General features: G+C 35.4%; 2 protein-coding genes across 5 annotated transcripts; one reads left to right on the top strand and one right to left on the bottom strand.

Annotated features, from left to right (window-relative positions):
• Positions 1 to 3758: 3758 nt before the first annotated feature.
• LOC110921572 (protein S-acyltransferase 11) lies at positions 3759 to 7337 on the bottom strand. The gene is made up of 4 exons (XM_022165922.2): positions 6983 to 7337; positions 5428 to 5653; positions 5049 to 5347; positions 3759 to 4368 (listed from the first exon to the last, which is right to left on the bottom strand). The coding sequence occupies exons 1-4, from the start codon at positions 7022 to 7024 to the stop codon at positions 3889 to 3891; spliced, it is 1047 nt and encodes a 348-aa protein (XP_022021614.1). The 5' UTR covers positions 7025 to 7337; the 3' UTR covers positions 3759 to 3888.
• Positions 7338 to 7967: 630 nt separating this feature from the next.
• On the top strand, positions 7968 to 10417 carry LOC110921993 (protein COFACTOR ASSEMBLY OF COMPLEX C SUBUNIT B CCB3, chloroplastic). Of its 4 annotated transcripts, none has more exons than XM_022166327.2 (4): positions 7968 to 8122; positions 8241 to 8299; positions 8901 to 9034; positions 9976 to 10417. In XM_022166327.2, the coding sequence occupies exons 1-4, from the start codon at positions 8089 to 8091 to the stop codon at positions 10328 to 10330; spliced, it is 582 nt and encodes a 193-aa protein (XP_022022019.1). In that variant the 5' UTR covers positions 7968 to 8088; the 3' UTR covers positions 10331 to 10417. The 4 variants fall into 4 exon arrangements, with proteins under 4 accessions (XP_022022019.1, XP_022022017.1, XP_022022018.1 ...); XM_022166325.2 differs by having other exon boundaries at positions 9973 to 10417; XM_022166326.2 differs by having other exon boundaries at positions 7971 to 8122; positions 8238 to 8299.
• The last annotated feature ends 12291 nt before the right edge of the window (positions 10418 to 22708 follow it).

Here is a 22708-nt window from a genome sequence, read left to right as displayed (position 1 = left end):
TGTTCCCGAACTTAAACAAAACCTACTTTCTGTACAAAAATTTTGCTCAGACAATGATGTGTTCTTTGAATTTCACTCTTCTTTTTTTGTTGTGAAGGACGAGTCTACACACACTACCCTTCTTATGGGTCCAAGTGAACAGGGTCTCTACACCATTCGTCTTCCCCAACTCAAGTCCATTCCTAAAGTTGCTTTCACTGCTACCAAAGAGTCCTCCACCATCTGGCATCATCGCCTCGGGCATCCACACCGTCGTGTCTTACAGTATCTTATTTCTAGTTGTTCCTTACCTGTTTCAACAAAATTATCGTCTTGTCTTTGTTCTTCCTGTCAAATGGGAAAGTCATGCAAACTACCTTTAAAACTTTCTGCTTTTCATAGTAATCATGTTTTGGACTTAGTTTATTGTGATGTTTGGGGTCCTTCACCCACATTATCTATTGATGGCTATCGTTTTTTTCTATTATGTGTTGATCATCACTCTCGTTACATGTGGCTTTATCCATTAAAACAAAAATCTGATGTCTATACAATTTTTAAAAATTTTGTATCAATGGCTGAAAGACAATTTAGCACAAAACTAAAAAATGTTCAAACTGATTGGGGAGGAGAATTCCGAAACCTTACACCATTCTTCACCTCTCTAGGCATTGTTCATCGCCGCTCATGCCCTCATACCAGTGAGCAAAACGGCACTGTTGAACGACGACATCGCCATGTTGTGGAAACCGGACTTGCTCTTCTTGCCCACTCTAATCTTCCACAACGCTTTTGGCACTTTGCCTTTGACACCGCCACCTATCTCATTAATCGTCTACCATCCCGGACTTCATCCAACAAATCTCCTTACCAACACCTTTTTAACCGAAAACCAGACTATTCCTTTCTTCGAGTCTTTGGGTGTCAATGCTTCCCGTTCCTTCGTCCTTACAACCGTCACAAAATGGACTTCCGTTCCGCACCCTGTGTCTTCCTTGGTTACAGTCCTGATCATCATGGTTATCGGTGCTTTGACCCAGCAACCGAACGTGTCTATGTTGCACGTCACGTCCGATTCAATGAACACATCTTGCCCTTTCGCGCTCCGCCACCACCAGCTACACCCCCACCAGCCTATACCTCAATTTTTCCTGACCCGCCACCATATACTACACCAGAAACCACACCTGAATCCTGCCCAGCTGCCCAAACAGCCCATTCTGATCATCAAACAGCCTCTACCAGCTCAACTGCAGCCTTCCCAGCCCACTCCAGCCCAACCGCAACCTCTTCAGCCCACTCTGACCCAACCGCAACCTCTTCAGCCCATTCTGACCCAACCGAAACCCTTCAACAGCATGTCCCAGACCAAGTACACAATACCCAAACCAACTCCATACCCACAGCTTCCCAAAATATCACCCAACCTGCCCGACCGCGTCCTGCAAACTTACGCCCCAACCCAAAACGTACAGATCATTACAATCCTTCAGCCTACTTTACCACCACTTTCCCTGGTCAACCTACTGAACCTACCTCTTTTACTATCGCCAACAAATCACCGGAGTGGCGTCATGCCATGGCCGAAGAGTTTCATGCACTTCATAAGAATGGAACATGGTCTTTAGTCCCCTATGTTAAAAATACTAATCTGGTTGATTGTAAGTGGGTGTACAGGTTAAAAACAGATGCACAGGGAAAACTTACTCGCTACAAAGCTCGTCTTGTAGCCAAAGGGTTTCATCAACAACCTGGTATCGACTATCATGAGACTTTCAGCCCTGTTGTGAAAGCCACTACCATTAGGGTGGTTCTCTCTCTTGCGGTTACTCATAAGTGGTCGCTTAGGCAGCTGGATGTACAAAACGCTTTTCTTCATGGTGACTTACAGGAAACGGTGTACATGAAACAACCACCAGGCTTTGTTGATCCCAGCAAACCTAATCACGTTTGCCTTCTTCACAAGTCCTTGTACGGGCTGAAGCAAGCTCCTAGGGCTTGGTTTAATAGGTTGACAACTGCACTCCAGCAACTTGGCTTTCACGGCTCAAAGACGGACCCCTCACTGTTTATACTCAATTCTCGTGGTCATCTTGTCTATGCTCTTATCTATGTTGATGACATTATAATTACCGGCAATAATGACCAGACTGTCAGTCACATTATTCAGCGTCTCAGCTCCATGTTTGCCATCAAGGATCTTGGTCCTCTACATTATTTTCTGGGCATTGAGGTTGTTCGTAATGACCTTGACCTCATCTTGTCTCAGCAAAAATACATATCTGATCTCATGCAGAAGTCCGGTTTGTCAGACTGCAAACCAGTCAACTCACCAATGAGCACCTCTCAGATTCTAATGCCTAATGACAGCCCTCTCTTATCTGATCCAACTAAATATCGCCAGATTGTTGGGGCATTACAATATGCCACCTTATCTCGCCCAGACATTGCTTTCTCAGTCAACAAGGTTTGCCAATTCATGCATGCACCCACAGAAAATCATTGGACAGCAGTAAAGCGCATCTTACGATACCTGAAGGGGACAACAGATTTGGGTCTACGCATACGCCATAACTCAGGTTCCCTTCTCCATGCGTTCACTGATGCTGACTGGAACAGCTCCATATCCTCTTCGGTACAAGCATACTCAGACTCTGATTGGGCTGGCTGCCCTATCGATCGTCGATCCACGGGGGGATTTGCTGTATATCTTGGATCGAACCTTATCTCTTGGACAGCACGGAAACAACGAACTGTGTCACGTTCCTCTACCGAGTCAGAATATAAAGCTCTTGCTGATACCGTTGCAGAATTAATTTGGTTGAAGGCTCTTCTTCAAGAACTCGGTGTTAATATACAGCCGTCACCAACTCTTTGGTGTGACAATTTGGGAGCGACCTATCTCTCTGCCAATCCAGTATTCCATGCACGCACGAAACATGTTGAAGTTGACTATCACTTCGTTCGTGAGCAGGTATCTCAGGGTAATCTACATGTCAAGTTCATCTCCACAAGTGATCAGATTGCTGATGTGTTCACTAAGCCGTTATCTTCACAACGCTTCCAGTCTTTACGGTCCAAGTTGCAGGTCGTTCCCCGTCCTCAACTTGCGGGGGGATATTAGAGCATAATTGTAGGCTCATATTAAGTAGAGAATATATGGCAATGGCATAATTCTTGTGATTTATATTTCCTTATTTACTGATGTATTAGCATTATATATTCTCTTCCATTGTAATCATCAACTCATACAGAATACAATTACCTTTACCTAATATGCGATAGGTGCGGGTATGAATTGGAGAGCCCAGACCATATTTTTGTTTCATGTCTCTTTGCGCGATGTATTTGGTGGAATATTTTCCGCTGGATAAAAGTTCCGATGCCGCCGGAATGCATCTCGCTAGGCGATCTGCTCGAGTCCTTGCAGAATACCCCCGGTTCGCAGAAATGGAAAAGAATCGTCCACAAGGTAGCTCTAGCCTCGATATGGAGAATTTGGATTGCTCGTAACAAAAAGGTGTTCGACGGCAACTTCATCACGGTTCAAAAGACTGTGGAAGATATCAAGGAAGATGTGTTCGTCTGGATCTCCCACAGAGCCAACACGGTCCCGTCTTGGGATGACTGGATCAATTCCGATGTTTCAATTATGTTGCAACTGTTTCTGTTCTGTTTTCGTTTGCCTTTGTACTTCTCCCAGTTTCTTGCTGGCTCTATATCTATATATAGATGGTTTGCCGTTCAAAAAAAAAAGAATTTAACAAACACGTTTTAAAAATCATAAATGATGTATATAAACTATAAAACACTGAAATGATACAAAAATCATACAGTTACTGATATCTCTAGTATACAATCACCTTTTAGTCCAACAACATAAAACAAAAATGTCACACTCCTCTACATTCACTTCTTGTGGCTTTTCTTAAAATTCCAGAAACTAAGCAAATATCTTGTTGCAGGGTTAGAACAACCAAAAAACCTAACAATATTTTGGCAATCTTTTTCCTCAACTTCATCATTTCCATTTGAATTTGAACTTAGAGAACTTAAATACGTCTTCCCTTCGTATATAAAGCAAATTTGCTGCCATAAAAGCACCGCCAAACCGATTTCTACAGAAACGCTTGCGAAGAAAAGGTAAATCAGTAAAAAACCTCTGATCGATAGAGACTCTACGGATATGAGGAAAGGGAGTGCACTTTCTGCGAGGTATGTGAAGATGGTTGACCAAGTCAATGTAACTGAAGGAATGTGTCGTAATGGTGGCCAGATTTGATATAGTATGTTTGCAGATATGATTGAAACGTAGAAAGTACTGGTGACTGCTGACATGAGGAAGAGAATGAAGCTTCTATGATTTCCAGCACCCACACAATTACCAATCTGTATTATAAAATGGTAATAATATTAGTCAAACGGGTTGAACACATCGAGTGTGGTACAAATTGTATTGTTAATGCGTACGACCTACTAAACCAGTTTATGATCATATTTGTCATGTTGAAAGTTTTGGACAAAAAGCGTATCGTGTCAAGTAGGGGTGAAAACGAGCCGAGCTCGAGTTCGACCAGACTCGAGCCCGTTTAACTTACGAAAGCCAGAGCTCGAGCTCTGCTCGATTCGAGCTTTGTTTCCAAAGCCCAAGCTCGAGCTCCTAGGTAGTTTTTAAAGCTTGAGCTCGTTTTTTATTTATTAATTATAATTATTATTTTATATAAAATTTAGTTTTTATATAACTTAATAAATAATAACTATTAGTATTTAAATATATATGTAAAAATAATGAAAAATTAAATAAACATTGGGCTCGTTTAGGCACGCGAGCCGGCTCGAGCTCGTTTAAGCTCGGCTCGTTCAAGCTCGGCTCGTTCAAGCTTTTTTTCGAGCTGCGCTGAGTAGCTCGGCTTGTTTGCACCCCTAGTGTCAACTTGACCCGTTCAAAAATTACATGTTTTGACCTCTTGCCCAACCCACCCATTTTGAACAAATGTAGATGTGATTATGAAAATTTCTAAATGGCGAAAATACGTGTTTTCAATATCATAAGTTAATAAATCACTTACAAATGGGCAATGATGATCCATGTCCAATACACACATCCCACATGACCGGCAATGATGAGTGTTAGGTGACTTCGGGTTTGAACACACATTACAAAAGGTGTAATCCATGAGTCCATTTCTACCCATGGCTGGGTAGCTGCCCCAATATATACGCGGTGGTGCACCAGGTGACCGAGATGAAGCAAGAACATAAGTTGAAAGCGTGGCTATTGACAAAATACCCGTGACAGTCATATGAAATATACCGTAAAAATAACCCGTTGAAAAGATAGTCGGATATATAGCCCAAACACCACTACCTGCAAAAGGAAGCCAATATGATATATGATGCATCGAGGCAGTTATTAAGAAAATCACATATGGGTTAAAAAAAAGTTACCTATAATGAAAAGCATAAATAGCAAGAGAATAACGACAAAGCATCGGTCTCGCAAACGTCTTAACCAAAAGTACTTGTTATCGTATTTACGGGCATTGTGGTTAGTGATGGCCCCACACCAACCGCACTTGAAAATGGGTGCATAAGGTGAAATAATTAGCCGCAATCCACATCCCCAACAAGTTGTCTCGTGTTCCTCGGTTATGGATGTCACATGATCATCCTCCTAAATGTAATTGAGCTTGTAAGTAGTGAATATTATTAACAAAATGTTAGTAACACGTTAGGGTGAGCAGAAAAACCGAATAACCAAACCATGACTGAAATAACCAAAACCCCAAACCCGAATTAACTGAACCAATTGAGATACCATGGTTCAGTTACGATTATTTTAGAAAAAAGAACTTTACAGTTCGGTTATGTTATATGTAACCGAATTAACCAAACCGACATCAAAACCAACCTTTATATTCTTGGTTTTAAAAAGCGAGAGGCGCACAAAAGCGACGAGGTCTAAAACCGAGGCGCAAAGCGCAAAAGCGGCAGGTTTTTTGTACCCGAGGCGCAAGCTAATTATATATCCCATAGGTTTTTAGCTTTCCCTACCTATAAGTAAGGTTTTTGTATGATTTTAGCTGCATGTACAAGCCATTAAACCCAAGGTACAACAGTTAGATGCATAAAAATGCCTCAGGTACAATAGGTGCACGCCTCAGGCCCAAAAAGCCCAAAAAAAATCCCAAAAAAGACGCCTTTTTGGGGCTTCTTGTAATTACTCTAGGCTTTGAGCGAAAAAGCCCTAGAGTGTGAGCCTTGTTGCACCTGAGGTGCGCTTTTTAAAGCCAAGTTTATATTTATAAGTGACACGTAATATGTCGGAAAACCATTGTTAAATTTTTTACAAGTAACATATCAGTTGTCACTTATTCTCTTTTATAAATTAAGAGGATTGCTATATTTTCTTTACCTAACATATAAATGAATTTATTGATTGAAACTAGCTTGATCCACCTACTTCCAAAGCCAAAAATAAACCAAACCATCTTTCCAAATAACCTACCAAACATTTACAACCGAAACCGGTTAAGAAAATCTAAAAACCAAAATATCAGTTATAGGTTCGGAACCGAAATGAACCGAACCATGCTCACCCCGAAATTCGAACCTTTGAATCTTGTTTCCTTCTACAGTAATAGATTTCCCATTAACAAATATCAGTAAATTTTGCTATACTATAATTTTACTTGGTTAACAAGACATCATCTAATTAGGTCAAATAGATCCACACAATCCAACCAACAAACATCAAACAATGTGAAGATATTTTAAGCTATGTTCAATCGCCCAAACAGAACATTTAAATCCAAAATTACCCAAAAAAAAAAAAATAATAATAAATCATCAAAACAACAAAATGTTTGATAACAACTTATTCTAAATGTCTTCTCGTTGACCTACCTCACAAAACATAAAAATCTGAAACAAACACACATAGAAATAGACAGACAAAACAAAACTGATAATCAAATTTAACTGTTTTGGTGAGGAAGATTACCTGTTTTGTAGGTGAAACAGAGGACGGTGAAGCCGAATCCATGATAAAGGCCGAAACTTTCAGAGTGGTGTGGATTTAATTGCAACAAGAAGAAGGGTATGATAATCTGCCAATGAAACCGCGTTGAAAGATTCAAGAAATCTTTTGGAGTCAGCCGTTGACAACTGGGGTTGGATTAATCTATCTGGTCTGGTGAAACAATTTGAAATAGAGCAGCAGCAGCAGGGGTATAAAGAAAAGAAGAAGGATTTATTGCAAGTGTGTGTAGTTTTGATGTTTTGTTGGGAGGGTTTACAAGAATTCATGTGGGTCTTTGGATGCGCCGCACAAACCGGGTGTTTTGCAGGAGTTTTTACTTTCCACAAAAATTTATTTCTGTGATTAATTAAATATAAGTAGAACAATTAATTTTAAATAAGTAGTTCTTTTAACTACCAATAAAAGCCCGAAAGCAGACCGAAAGCAGACGAACCTATATTATCTGTGATAAAACCTCTGGCTCAACCACTTAACTTAGAGTAATTTTGCCCTAGATGAGACTGGAACTCATGACCTCTAATTTGAAAGGTCACAAGGCTGCTAATACACCAGAAGGTTATCGGCTTAGATAAGTGATTTTAAATTGGTTATTTTGGATAAAACTCATAAAAGTAACCAAATCATGAAGATGAAGACGAATATGAGAGTTTGTTTACTCAAACATGTTATTACAATTTGTATACATAGATTACTATTTTTACTTTAGTAGTAAAAGTACCAAACTGTAAAGAAAACCGTGGGTCCATAACGTTTACGAGAATACTGATACGACTTAGTCAAAATAAATACACAAGTTAAATAATTCCGATTACAATCCTTATTAAACAAAAAAGTGAGACAACGAGGCTCTTCAATTTGTAGAGTGCGGTTAGGAAACTAGTTGTTTCAAAAAAAAAAAAAAAAAAAAAGAAAATATAAATAAGAGAAACAAAAAAATATATAATTCCATTGTACAGAACACATGTAAGCTACCAAGTGGACCTGGACCGTACATAATCAGGATAACCTTCCTCCACTCTCCCTGTTTCTTATCATCATCATCCTTCGATTAATCGAATTTGGATTCAATGGCTGTTTCTTCCTTTTCACTTCAGACCAAAGGTATGGTGTGATTAGGGCTTGCATCTTCCTCTGTAATTCTTGCATTAGTTAAGCAAATTCATCTCCCGTTTAACGCAAATCTTCTGTGTCTTATTTACTTTTCTATGTTGATTTGCAGGTTATACAGTACCAATGCAATTAAATGCGTCTCCAGTCGGATCACATTTGTTCTTCCCTGTAAGCATATTTGTTGTTTTTCTTTTTCGATTTTTGGTTTCAGTGAAGCAACCAAGTGCAGGTTTCTGTTTGTTTATGTGTGTTGATTAAGCAACCAGTTTCCAGTTTGTTTATTTGTTTTAGTGGCAAATATTTGAATTGACTAGGGAACAGGATTTGTTTGTTGGGTGATTGACCTGAGTTTAAGAAAGGAATGCTGATGGGATCTTAGTATTCAGTTTCTATGCATCAGACAAACATTGGGCAGTTTATAGTTCAAAATTTTACTTTAGGAATAAAAATTCTAACAAATTGTTCAATGCTTCTCGCAAAAAAGCTATATTAACATGTAATTTTGCTGCAAGTTTATGACTTTATTCACATTTTTCAACTTATCGTATTTCCTAAAGATTTAATGAAGTCAGAAATTTTTAATGCCATATCTATTTTGGAGTAAAAACGGAGTTCCTGAGCTGAAACGTAGCATCGATGATGTAGAAAGTTTTGTACTCTCGTTCTTACTTTGCTTATGTTATATAGTCTTGGAATTTACTGATGTAGTGATTGATACACACTTACAAGCAGTTGTGAATTGTGATTTATTCATCTCTTTTCTTCGCAGAAAAGATTCATATGTCCAACAAAACGGGTCCCACACCAGCGGGTCCGAAGATATCAAGCATTTTGTTCTTTAGATGTTGCAGTTCCTAACATTGATATCCCTCTATCAGCTTCAATCAATTCCCGAGAACTTATGTATGTAGTTTTTTCTTTCTGTCACCTATTTTTTTTCTTGTAATTATTACTCCCTCCATCCTACTCAGAAATTGCAACACTTAGGCCAGGAGGTGTGGCTTAACGCCACCCCGCCACCTCACCTTTTATAGCGCCCCGGGGCGCCATACATCATCCCGCGTCAGTTAAAGGGGGGGGGGGGGGGCTATAGCCCTTCCGCCAGCGTGTTAACGAGCAGAATTGAGGGTTAAAGGTGTGTGCAGGTGGGGGCCACCTCTTTTCAACCAATAAAATCTTTTTTTTTTTAATTTTGTTTAATAGGGGGCTTTAAACCATTGCATGCAAGTTAAAGGGAGGGGCTTTAAAGCCCCCCATATGACGTGGCGCCTAGGTGGATCTGACGTGGCGTGATAAAGCCCCTAGGGGCTTTATACCACACCCTCCAGCCTTAGAAGTTATATACATACTTCAACTGATGTGTTAAAATGCCTAAAGTACCCTCCGATGACTAGTAGTAATAGGGGCAAGAAGGTAATCTTAGCTTGGTATTATGCCAACACTCTAAAGGTTGAAATTTCCAGGCATGGAGGGAGTACCATTAATAGAGGTGGCCATTTTGACCCATTTACTTGTATGTTGGTTGGTTTTTTTATTTTTAAATCAGGACAAACATTTTGTTTGTTTAGCTAAAAGGGGTTGAAAATAAGTCTGTTTGTAATACATAAAACCTTCTTTATCATTTTTGTTCATGTAATCATAAGCAACACGTTGTCTATTTATAAAAAGGACACGGAAGTGTTTGCTGGTCAACCCATACTAACCCGGCCCATTTCAACCAGCACCAAAAATGACATGTTTCAACCCAAACGAATTTTGGTCCATTACCCAACACACCCTTCTTGCCAAGTTTAACTTTTATTATATTCATTATGGCTGATTTCTGCATTAATTCTAAACAGAAGACACATATCAGATGTCGTCATACCAGAGAATACGCAAAGGTTGGTTTTGATGGATCTGGACCCGGGCTCAGCTAAGTTGGCGATAACCATTTTGGGGCCATTTTTATCAGTATTTTCGTTCCTCTTCATTATACGAATCGTGATGTCATGGTATCCAAAGCTTCCAGTTGGGAAGTTTCCTTATGTAATAGCATACGCCCCTACAGAGCCGATTTTGACAGTTACACGGAAGGTGATTCCACCCCTTGGTGGGGTCGATGTAACACCTGTGGTTTGGTTTGGGTTGATTAGTTTTCTTAATGAAATATTAGTTGGTCCTCAAGGCTTGCTTGTCCTCTTGTCTCAACAGGTTTAGATTATTATGTATTGAGTTGTAAAGAAAATCTACAATTTTTGAATATGACCAAAATGATATGAATATATTCTATCTTTGTCGTGTGTATATTTGTGATTCTAAACAATTTAGCTCCAATTGCAGTAGTACTATTCTGTTTATTACTTCGAATATAAGAGATAATTCGTCATTTTCATTCCCTAAAATGGATAAACAGCTTAAATTTTCAACGTGAAAGTTGTAACGAGTTCTGCAACTTTGCTTATATAATTGGAGTCGGCTTTTAGATTGAAATATTATGTTGATACAAGCCTGTGATGCAATCCATCTGTAGTTTTTGTTTTAGAACTAATAATTTGACTTCAAAAGCTTCACCATATTCAATTTTGAGTTCTGAATTTAGAAAGTAACTGCTGATGCAATTGGATCATAAACTTGTTAATAAAAATCGCTAGGTGCTAGTTGTTCGGCCGTGGGGGTACTGGCTAGGGATTAATTGGGACTAATCGGACTGGAATTTGGATTTTTTCTATGTGATTTTTCAAACTTATACACACGCATGAATATAATAACAAGAGAATCATTAAACTCCAACTACGAGCTCGCCAGTGATGCAAACATTACGGAAGATGATTGGAAGGATCTAGAAGACGTTGACGATATAGATTTACCTTGGGAAGGAGCAATATTGTACCCCTTCAATCTCTCACATCAAGATTATCATTAAACTAAACGAACGAATTTTTTTGTTTGTGTTTGTTCATTTATTAAACAAACGAACTTCCCACCGTACTGTTCGCTAAACGTTTGGTTCGTTGCAGCCCTACTTGAAATGATGTTTATTGGATATTAAAACTTGTATTTGGGATGGAAGGATTTATTGACTGGTGGTTATTTTGTGTTCAATTAAGGTGTGGTGGACCGGCTGCCGATTGTGTTTTTTTTCTACTTTCTCGCTTCTACTAACTGAAGAACCGATAGAAGAGCCTGAAATCATAAACATGGGAGTAATATATGTTCAAAGTCAACAAGACGAAGATGATGAACCGTCTGTTGACTTAGATGACTGGCTGTATTTCCCTCCTTAAGAGAAAGTGATACATATCTAAGCATGTAAGAGACATGATCCATCTGGAAATAAAGATCAACGCCCTATGCGACCCGATGTGCAAAGGTTTGTGTCAAAATCTTAATAACAGTAGCTGTAATTGTAGTCAACAGGAGTCAAAGTCAAAAGTTTATGGGCCTCTTGAAAGAGGAAATGCAACAATAGGGCTGCCAAAGATTCTTTGATGTGTTGAATTGGTACATATTCTTGTAGGATTGTAACCGGGGGCGAAGCCACGTAGTGATGAACATCGGTGAGGTGTCATGCGACTCCATAGTTTTTATCGTGTTATACGGTAATATTTGTTACCGAAACTCGGTTGACCCCATTGATTTCCAAAAATTGACCTCAAAGAATATATGCGTGCACTGGTTGAGGACTATATGTGGTTAAACAAACGGGTTAACAATATATTGTTAACGGGTCAAAATAGGTGCTTGTCGATATGAAACAAGTTTTGAAGGGGGAGGGGGTCACATTACTTTTGTGAAATGTAGCTACCAAATATACTTATTTTAACAATAATAATATTATATTATTATATATATTAACTAGGTTAGAACCCCGTGTATTACACGGGTTGAATAAATGTAATTTTATATATTAAATAATAAAAACTTATATCTTTATGAACTTTGTATATTGTACGGTTTAAATAAATGTAATTTTATATATCAAATAATAAAAAAGTTATATCTTTAAAAATCATGTGTATTACACAGATTAAATAAATGTAATTTTGTATACTAAATACTAAAACGTCGTATCTTTAAGAAACCCGTGTATAACCGGGTTGAATAAATCTACCAAATAATAAAAAATTACATCCTTAAAAACCCCGTATATTACACGTGTTGAATAGATATAAAAAAGAGTTATATCTTTAAAAACCGTGTGTATTACATAGATCAAATAAATATGTTTTTGTATATTAAATACTAAAAACGTCGTATCTTTAAAAAACCCGTGTATAGTCGGGTTGAAAAATCTACCAAATAATAAAAAATTATATCCTAAATAAATGTAATTTTGTATATTAAATACTAAAAACGTCGTATCTTAAAAAAAACTGTGTATAGTCGGGTTGAAAAATCTACACAATAATAAAAAAAATTATATCCTTAAAAGCCTCGCGTTTTACTCGAGTTGAATAAACATAATTTTGTATACCAAATAATAAAAAAAGTTATGTTTTTAATAATTAGAATAACATTTAATATTAATTTATTATTTATATATTTAATATAAGATAAGTAGATAAGAGAGGTATTTGTTTTAAAAATATATTAAATTAACAATTTAGATTTGAGTATAATATTTTATTAAAGTATGATAAAATTTAATATTAATTTATTATTTATTTATTTAGATAAATATAAATTTGAGAATACCTTCAATAAATGACACGTTTCCAAAAGTTGGTTTCTTTTATTATAGTAGTTAGATTAGATTCAAATTCAAAGTCGTCATGAATAGTTAATATATTTTTTAAATAGATTATTAAACATTTTAATTATATATTATTTACCATGTAATTTTATTTTTTTAGTAAATTGCATTCTATGTTTATTTTTTCTTCAATTTCGCAATATAAATTTTTATTAAAAACGTATATTGTGTCGTATCGTACCAAACTGAAACTGGTTTTTTTCAACAATGTGATATATTTTTTTTGAAAACGACTATTGTACCAAATCGATCGGTAATCGACCGAACAATATATGTATTAGTACCGTATTTATTTATATTGTTTTTGTTTTTGATAAACTGACATCATATCGCTACCATACCCTAACGAACAACATTGATACCGGTATCTGTATTTATTTTTTAAACTTTTTAATTATATTTTATTTACCATGTAATTTGATTTTTTAGTAAATTGCATTCTATGTTTATTTTTTCTTCAATTCCGCGATATAAAATTTTATCTAAAATGTATATTGTGTCGTATCGTATCAAACTGAACCGAAACTTTTTATTTTCAACATTGTGATATAAATTTTATTGAAAACGGCTATCGTACCAAGCCGATCGGTAATCGACCAAACAATATATGTATTAGTACCGTATTTATTTATATTGTTTTTGTTTTCGATAAATGGGCACCATATCGCTACCATACCCTAACAAACAACATCGATACGGGTATCTGTATTCATTTTTATGTTTTCCCGTTTCGATAAATACAACTCTATATGCGACCATAGACGAATATCAGTACGAGTACCTGACGATCTGAACCGATCGGTACCATTCGAACAACATCGGCGTCGGTACCGGTGTTCGTTTTTATCGTTTTCGGTCGATGTAAAACACATATTGATTTCTATACCGACTACATGTATCATACCAAGACTGTAACGAACCAAACCGACATTGATCGAATGCCCACAATAACGTACCGCCGCAACGCGAAGACATATAACCTAGTTTGAATAGTTCATGAGCTGGTTTATAAGAAAATTGGTTCTCGTTCAATAACAAATGCTTAGATTTATAAATATGCGTCTGGAGAATTTATTAATGAATATGAATCTGTGTTCTTGGGGTGCGTTGACGGGTTTGTAGGTTGATGGGTTAAATTGTTCAATCCGAATATAAACCATATTTCTATTCTTCTAATAAGCATCAACCTTAACCTACACGCACTTAAACACGTGTAACCTGTCCACAGCCCCGTTTAACTCATTTATCTAAACCTGTTAAACGGGTAGATATGTAGTAATCAAGTTATAAACACGTTAATCAGGTTGGTGGGTTGTAAATAAATGGGTGAATCGGGTTAGCATGTTGATATGTTTGACTAAAAGGGTTAACATGCCAACCTGGACACTGCCCGCTAAATAAATGAGTTAGATAAGGCAACCCAAAACTTAATTATTTATTTATCATGTTCGTCTTGTGTAAGGAATTACCACCCTAGTATTTGTTATCGATAGATATTTTTTACAATTTTACCATAAGCTTTGAGACCGTGCATTTTGTTGGTGTCTATATTTGCAATTGTTCATAATCCATGGGTGAATTATGAAGTTTTATAAATCCCATGAAACCTCATAACGATCATGGACACGAGATGTTCATTTCTTATCTCAAAAATCATTAACGCATTCGACACTTTGGCAATAGATGAGAGGAAAAGTCAACATATAAGTGTGCTTAAGTTTGAGAAATTTTGAAACGGGTGACCTTTTAGGAAGTATCTGCTTGCTAGGGTAATCATTTGAGTATCCCACGTGGACAAGACAAACGATACTGATTGGTTGATAAAAGACCGTACCTGAATGACCCGTCAACATATTACTGTTCATTTCTTTTCCAAATTTTAGTACTACATTACTTGCTGTACAAAAAGTACTAGTACACGTCTAAAATGATTGTAACAGTCGTCGGTTAGGAAACAAAACTCAAAGGGGGTGTGTTGCCAATCATAGATAGTGGTGGAGTTATTGTGAACAATCTATTTGAAATCTGAAAACAGTGGTCTGGGTTAAGAAGGTTTGTACTTTGTACTGTTCGATGGGTCCGATGTGAAGGGGATACAAAATACAAAAGGGTTGCAGGCTGGCTGGGCCGGACGCTGCTGGGCCAAAGGAAGAAACCAGAGGCAGGCCTGACCCCTGACCTGGGGGTCCAGGCAGTTCCAGCCACAAGACTTCTAAAATCTGACTTTTAAAGTAATTATATATATTTTGGAATATATTGCTCAACTTTTAAAACTTAGTAGAAATGTAAAATCAATATATAAGGTTATATGTTATGGTGCGTGCGTGGAAAGGGGCAGGACGCTAACATCGCCCCCTTGGGCAAGATCAGGGTGCCCTTAGTGGATCAGTGAAGGTTACCATGGACGCGCGGGGGGGGGGGGGGTGTTGTGGGCGAGATGTTGTTTAATATACAGACCAATCATTTAGCTTCACCTCATTATTTCTTTTTAATTTTTATTACCCATGTCACCACATTTCACATTACCATAACACACCTTAATGAAATATGAAAGGTGAAACCACTCCTCCTTACATTACAATAACATGACATCACTTTTTTTTTCTTTTCATATTTCACCTCAACGTAACACAGTCTGATGCATGTTTGTGTTAATTATGATTGGGATTTATTCAATATATTTTTTTGTATGAATTCCATACTTACGAATGAGAAGTGAGAAGGTCAAGTAAACGTTTGTGAAGTTTGAATATTCATATTCAAACTGTACAAAAAAAGATAATGGTATTTCCATTAAGGGCATGTTTGGCAACAAGCTTTTAGGAGCTTCAGGCTTTAAACAAAAAGCTCCAGGCCCAATAAAAGCTTTGTTTAGGAGCTTTTTTTGAAACGCTGGTGGAAGTAGCGTTTAAAAAACCTACAAGCTTTTAGGGTTTAAATTACTTAAATAACCTACAATCCTCATTATTCCATATTGAAGAAAGGTTCGATCGTAATCAAAAGATAGGTACGCATGTTTTTACTTAATTGAATTTAATATCATCTTTTGTCTTCTTGTGTGTTGCAATTTTCAAACTGGAATATGAATTATCAAAGGATCGATCGAAGCAAAAGCCTGGATAATGGTCTCTGTGTGTGTTTACTTCAATTAGGCACTTAGTTTGACTGCTCATAGTATGATCTTATGATCTGATGCAGATGCATATATTAAATAGGTAGATTGAAGGTTACCATGGCACTTTAATTGAAATAATATGATCTGAGTTGAACAAATTGGGATAACAAACAAATTAATAAAAAAAATTTCCCTGTCCATCTTTATGATATGCATACATGGAGTGTTTTGATTTTCAGTCATAATATGCCTCTTTAATATAGTATTATGATTTTAAAAACCTTGTTTCTGTCGTTGTGCTTTTGTTGGGTGGATTATTTTCAAAGTTATATGTTTTCATAAGGAAGCCATCGAAGGCTTTCCACAAATCGAGATTTCGCCCGAAGAACATGGAATACAAAAAAGTAATAAGAGAGGCGCACATACCAATCAATCGTATCGGTCGTATTCTTGAATTTGGTTACTAAGAAACACAAACTGCATTGCTATAACTTTTTGTTGGATTCAACCTATACATGTGATCTAGTTGCTGCATACTATTATAAGCATATGTACAAGGAACCATGCATGACATCACCTCAAACGGGACTGGCTTGGATGATGGAAGTTTTAAATGGCAATCCTATACGATGTGTAAATGCATTCAGAATGCATCCAAACGTGTTTACAAAATTATGTAGAGAGCTCGAATCAAACTATGGATTGCAATCGAGTGATAGAATGTCAACTTGTGAGAAGGTGGGGATATTTTTGTATACATTGGCATTGGGTTTATCTAACAGGGATGTTGGGGAGCGTTTTCAACGTTCTGGGGAGACTATTAGTAGAGCCTTTCAAATTATATACAGGATTGTATTGGATGTATTGATGGTACACACATAGGGGCCTGCATCCCAGAGAGTCAGCAACTACCTTATATTGGTAGAAAAGGGGTACCAACTTTCAACGTAATGGCAACATGTGATTTCGATATGTGTTTCACATTCGTATCGATCGGATGGGAGGGATCAGCACATGACACGCGTGTTTTCATTAACGCGACCCAAAGTAGTAAATTCAACTTCCCACAACCACCTGAAGGTAATATTTCGAATTACTTACATATATATTTGGAATTGTTTCATGTTACTTTTAATAAATTCTAACGCCTTTTGTTTTTCAACTCCTTTATTAGGTAGATATTATTTGGTTGATAAAGGATATCCAGATAGAAAAGGATACCTTGTTCCATATTCCAAGACAAGATACCATCAATCTCAATTTCAAAGAGAGCCCCCGAATAATATGCAAGAAGCTTTCAACCGTTCGCATTCATCTTTACGAAGTCATATTGAGAGGTCATTTGGAATTTTAAAGAAATGATTTAAGATACTTGGTAAAATGCCCAAGTATAGCGTGCAAACACAAATTGATGTTATCATGGCTACATTTGCATTGCATAACTATATACGTAATTCTCAAGAAGATTTCATGTTTACCGCAATGGAGCAACATCCAAACTACATACCACAAGATGAACTGCATGATGTTCGTAATAATGACACAAGCACTAGCGGTCTATTTGAAGGAACATCGAATGAGATGAAACATGTTCGTAACGAAATTGCTACTTTGATATGGAATGCACGACATTAATGATTTAATAGTATTATATTATGTTATGATTGTTTGTCAATAACTATGTTTTATTTAATTGAAAATGATCATGTTTTATTCATTTGAGAAATAACTTATATATATATATATGTATATGTGTGTGTGTGTGTGTGAGAGAGAGAGATTACATTTAGTATTATGTTTTTTTTTATTTATGCCCATTTTGGTCATTTTATACATTTTATTAAAAGCTCCAGCTACTCTGCCAAACAACTTAGTATCTAAAAAGTTACAGCTACCAGCCACCAGCTTCCAGCTTACAGCTAACAGCTTCCAGCCATCAGCTATCAGCTACTTTTGCCAAACATACCCTAAGTGAAATGAAAAGATTTTCATTTTGAAGTTATGATTTCGTAATGTTGGTGATTTCAGTGTCATCTATCTATTATGTTATTAAATGTAATTGGATTATATTTATCGAATGAAAAATTATAATCAAAGATCAAACAAGTGGAAAGCATGGAGTGAACACTTGTTTGAGAACTTATAATATCAAACCCACAAAACAAGAGGGTTTTGGGGCAACGACCCTGGCTAAACTCAGAGCAGCAGTTGTTCTACAGTACTCAAGCTATTCTCCAACAATGAATACGTTTATTAGTAATGAATATGATTTGCGATACCAAAAAGTGTTATTTATTACTAAAATCGGAGAAATAGTTATAAAACTGAAAGTAACTGCAAATTGACAATTGTAATTGCCAACTGCCATGGCCGATCACCCATAGATTTAATGTTCGTTTTGGTCATTTTCAGGGCCGATCATGGGGAGGATCAAAGTGGGTGACTGTCCAGGGCCCACTTATCTGGAGATCCAAATTTTTTAATTTTCATCAATATTTTTTATAAATATACTTATTTTTTAAAACAAATAGCCTATAATTGAATTAGTTAGGCCTAATATTGTGATGAATCAAATATTAATTTAGTTTAGGCTTAATATTGTGGTGATTCAAATTGAGATTACCAATAGATGGGGTCTGAAAAAAAAATAATATCAAGGCACTGACCCAACTAAACAGTAATAGGTTCAAGGCGGGAAGGAAAAAAAAGAGTGAACGATGATTTAGTGAATCACGATTGAAAATCTATATCTATATATATATATATATAAACATGCTAAATAAGGGCTGAGGTGTCATGTTGTAAGGGCTTGAGAGATGATGTGGCATCACCATAGGGCTTCTTGAAAATGGTTTTGGCTCCAAAAAAATCCTTCTTATGTAAATGGGTTAGGCGGGATCCGGAATAGTTATTTTCGACCCGATATGCAAACAAATTCGGATCCATATATATAGCAGATTTGGTTCGTAATATTCACTTAAAATATCATTCTTGATCTTTCTCCTACACGCCAACCAAGAAACCCTTTCTTCTTCTACCAGTAAAACATTGTTCGTCGGAGATCTTCATCGGTAATCTGAATCTATTCGAAATCTAATATCATTCTTCTCTATGTTGTTTAAGTAATGCATTTTCAATGATTTTGTTTCCGTTTCATATATTGTTGATTTATTTATTAGCAGTATTATAAATGGATTTTGTTGTTGTTCTTTATTCCTTTGTTTTTGATTAAACCGGAAACGCAAACTATGTTCGTTTGTTTTGTTCTTCTGTGTTTGTGCTGTTATTGGTATGAGCAGATTGTTTTTGAAAAATTGTGTGTTTTACGAGATTACTTTTAGTGTTTGATTCCGTTCCGATTTTTTTATATATATTCAATGTTATACAACGAACTGTTTTTGTTCTTGATCTTTTATTTATTATTCAACGGGAACCGGCAACCATTGTGGAGATTATTTGTTGTTTATTGTTGATGTTAGTGGGTATGATATAAATTGGGATTTTGTTAATGTATTCAACTTTTTTCTTAATTCTAGATATTATTTTAACTATCATTCTTGAACTACTTATGTGTTGATGATCTAATTATATATTTTATCGTGTCATTTTCCAGGCATCAGTCGAAAGCTAAAATGGTTTATGGATTCGCTGCGTGTATCCGTGACAACATCAGGAAATCGTTGGTTAGTGTTAATCCTATAACAATGTTTGTCCTGGATAATTATTCTTTAAAAATGTTGTCTGTGATTATACATCTTATAATTACTATTAACATTAGCTTCTGTGTTTGTGTGTAGACACTTCCGGCATTGTATGGTGATTGGATTAAAAAATTTGACTACCCAGAAAAGGAAGCTTGTATCCGCACTTTAGATGGTAGGATTTTTAACGTAAAAATTATTAAGCTCGCGTACAACTACTATCTTTATAACGGTTGGTTTGATATGGTAACTTCTTTGAAGCTACCATCCAATTCCTGGTTGGTTTTTCAATTTGAAGAAGCTTTATCTTCTTTTCGCCTCATCTACTTTTATCAAGATATATCTCTTGCGTCGTCTGATTTTTTCCACTACCAACCTGGACATCTAAAGGACAGAGATAATTGCATGGTACTTTTCCAATTTAAAGAACATTTGTTTCACATTTTATTTTATGTATGGACATCATCTGACTTTCTTTATGTGTTTTGCATATCACGTGTAGTATGTGGATAGGATGTTTGTTCATCACAAAATGTTCAATACTATTCCGAGATATCCTGCTGTGGTACGATCGTCAGGTAATCGTAAATGGTTGGTCCGTATGGAGGTTTTTGACGATGAAGTTTATATCACAACTGGTTGGAGTCGTATCAAAAAGGAGATGTCTATTACTGATCATCATTTGGTTGTAATTGAGATGGTTGATTTGAGGAACTATGATTTGAGTGTTTTCTGTTGCAAGCCTACCCTATTAACTCTACCACCAGAACTACATGATACAAAAATAGAACCTATCGATGAGTTGATTGAAGTTTCTGATGATGATTTGCCCAAACCCATTCCTGTAGTTGGTGTTGAAGAAAATATGGATGACGAAGTACCGGTTGTATTTCGTGTGGACAATCATTACGTAAGTTATATATTTTTACATTTTCATAGTACTAATGTATGTTATGTTTTAATATATTTTATAATTTTTTATTCCTTTTTAATTACTTTAATTTTTACTTTGTTTTATTGGCATTCGTAGCGTCTGAAAAAGAAGTGGGCACAAGCCCATGGTTTGGATCGTAAGATGGAATTGATTATACAGGACTCCGCTGGTTTGACTTGGAACGTATCCATTGGTGTCGAGCACTCTCAAGGATGTCCGAGGTACAACGTTTGTGGCATGAATCAGTTCGTTCGAGACAAGCAGTTGGGATGGGATGAAGAGTTTAATATGGTTTATGTCAAGAGTAAAGGTATGTTGATTTACCGTTGAGGTGGTGAAGTTAGATGGTATGTGTTAGTGGTTAAATTCCGTATAACGCTATTTTGGTGATTACAAAATAATGGATTTATGTTTTTGTCTTTGGTTATTTTGTGAACTACGTGTGTTTATGTTGCTACGGTACTTTTGTTTTACTAACGATAGGGCAGATTACTACGGTTTTTTTGTATTGTACATTTGTTTTTATCTTCGCTTATTAACGTGTTGGATGATGTTTTCTTAATTGTTTAATGCTACTAATTTGGTTATTTGTATGATAATGGTACAAATCATAAGTTTTTATTAATTGATATGTTGTAAGGATTTTATATCATATTATATGTAACACGTTTTATAGATTATTTATAACAAATTCAATCTTTAATTAACTTGATATTGAATACCGAATAAATTCACCAGACGAATATTAACTTCCTTCCATATTTATTACACACATTTGCAGAAATGTTTTTATCTTTGGAAATATATTGTTTCTATTCATGGATTAACTTTATGATCAAGCTAATCAAATTGACAATTTAATCAAATTTATTTTACCAATCATTAAGAGCTTATATGTTTTAAAAAAACTTCCAAATATAATTTATAATACCGAATAATCATTAAGAGCTTATTAACGTTTTATATATTATTTATAACAAATTCAATCTTTAATTAACTTGATATTGAATACCGAATAAATTCACTAGACGATATTCAAACTTCATTCCATATTTTTTACACACATTTGCAGAAATGTTTTTATCTTTGGAAATATATTGTTTCTATTCATGGATTAACTTTATGATCAAGCTAATCAAATTGACTTTTTAATCAAATTTATTTTACCAATCATTAAGAGCTTATATGTTTTAAAAAAACTTCCAAATATAATTCACAATAATTTCTAAACATATTCTTATCGCATTGAACATCATTCATTGCATTTTAAAAAAAAAACTTCCAAATTTATATTGTGTGTTGGTTTTCTTTGTGCTGAATTTCAATCGAATCTCGATTGAATTCCAATCTAATTTCAACCGAGATATCCATAAAAATCATAATACAAACATTAATAAACAAGTTCACCTAAACCAGAAGTCTTTCGTATTTAGATGAGAATCGCTCTTTTTTTTTTGACTATATGAATACATATTTCATAACTTTCGAATTATTTGATTCAAAATATGTAAATACATAATTTAAATACATTTTCAATGTAAATAAATTTTCATCATCTATTTGTTAAATGTTATTGCAATATTCTATAATATCATAAATACTTTTACATAAAATACGCGTTTTTTAAAAATAATATACCAACATTTAAGTTGATGATATTGTAGTTTTTTGAAATTAACTATATTAATATATATCAAATATATCGTATAGTAAATTGTAATGTTTCCAAAGATATTTTTTTATTAGAACAGAAACATAAATTGATTGTTAATAGTTATTGAAAAAGTTGTTAAAACAAGTAATAAGTAACGACTTTTAATATAATTATTTTTTAAATCCTTTTTTTAGCAACATTTATATATATATGAAACAGATTTGATATATTTTTTTTAATACTAACAGATTTCCAATATATAATTGAAGTCCTATAAATACTAATTTTTTGTGTAATTCTTTCTCATTCTTCAATTCTTATACACAACACCTCCACTTTCACGGTTAGGTATTGTATAATGTATTATTCAAATTTTTATATTCCATTGATAGTTGTCAAGTTGTTCTACAATAACTTTTTATACAATCCTTTTTTTAT

This window comes from Helianthus annuus, chromosome 17, assembly GCF_002127325.2.
Source record: "Helianthus annuus cultivar XRQ/B chromosome 17, HanXRQr2.0-SUNRISE, whole genome shotgun sequence".
Lineage (NCBI taxonomy): Eukaryota > Viridiplantae > Streptophyta > Magnoliopsida > Asterales > Asteraceae > Helianthus > Helianthus annuus.
Note: the sequence above shows the minus strand (reverse complement) of the source record. Positions and strands in the feature narration are given on the sequence as shown.

Coding starts and splice junctions, on each gene's coding strand:
- LOC110921572 (XM_022165922.2), bottom strand. CDS start 7,024: ATGGATTCGGCTTCACCGTCCTCTGTTTCACCTACAAAACAG. Junction 5,654..6,982: donor CTGTTTCACCTACAAAACAG/GTAATCTTCCTC, acceptor AATTACATTTAG/GAGGATGATCATGTGACATC. Junction 5,348..5,427: donor ATTTATGCTTTTCATTATAG/GTAACTTTTTTT, acceptor TTCCTTTTGCAG/GTAGTGGTGTTTGGGCTATA.
- LOC110921993 (XM_022166324.2), top strand. CDS start 8,089: ATGGCTGTTTCTTCCTTTTCACTTCAGACCAAAG. Junction 8,123..8,237: donor CTTTTCACTTCAGACCAAAG/GTATGGTGTGAT, acceptor TATGTTGATTTG/CAGGTTATACAGTACCAATG. Junction 9,035..9,972: donor ATCAATTCCCGAGAACTTAT/GTATGTAGTTTT, acceptor AATTCTAAACAG/AAGACACATATCAGATGTCG.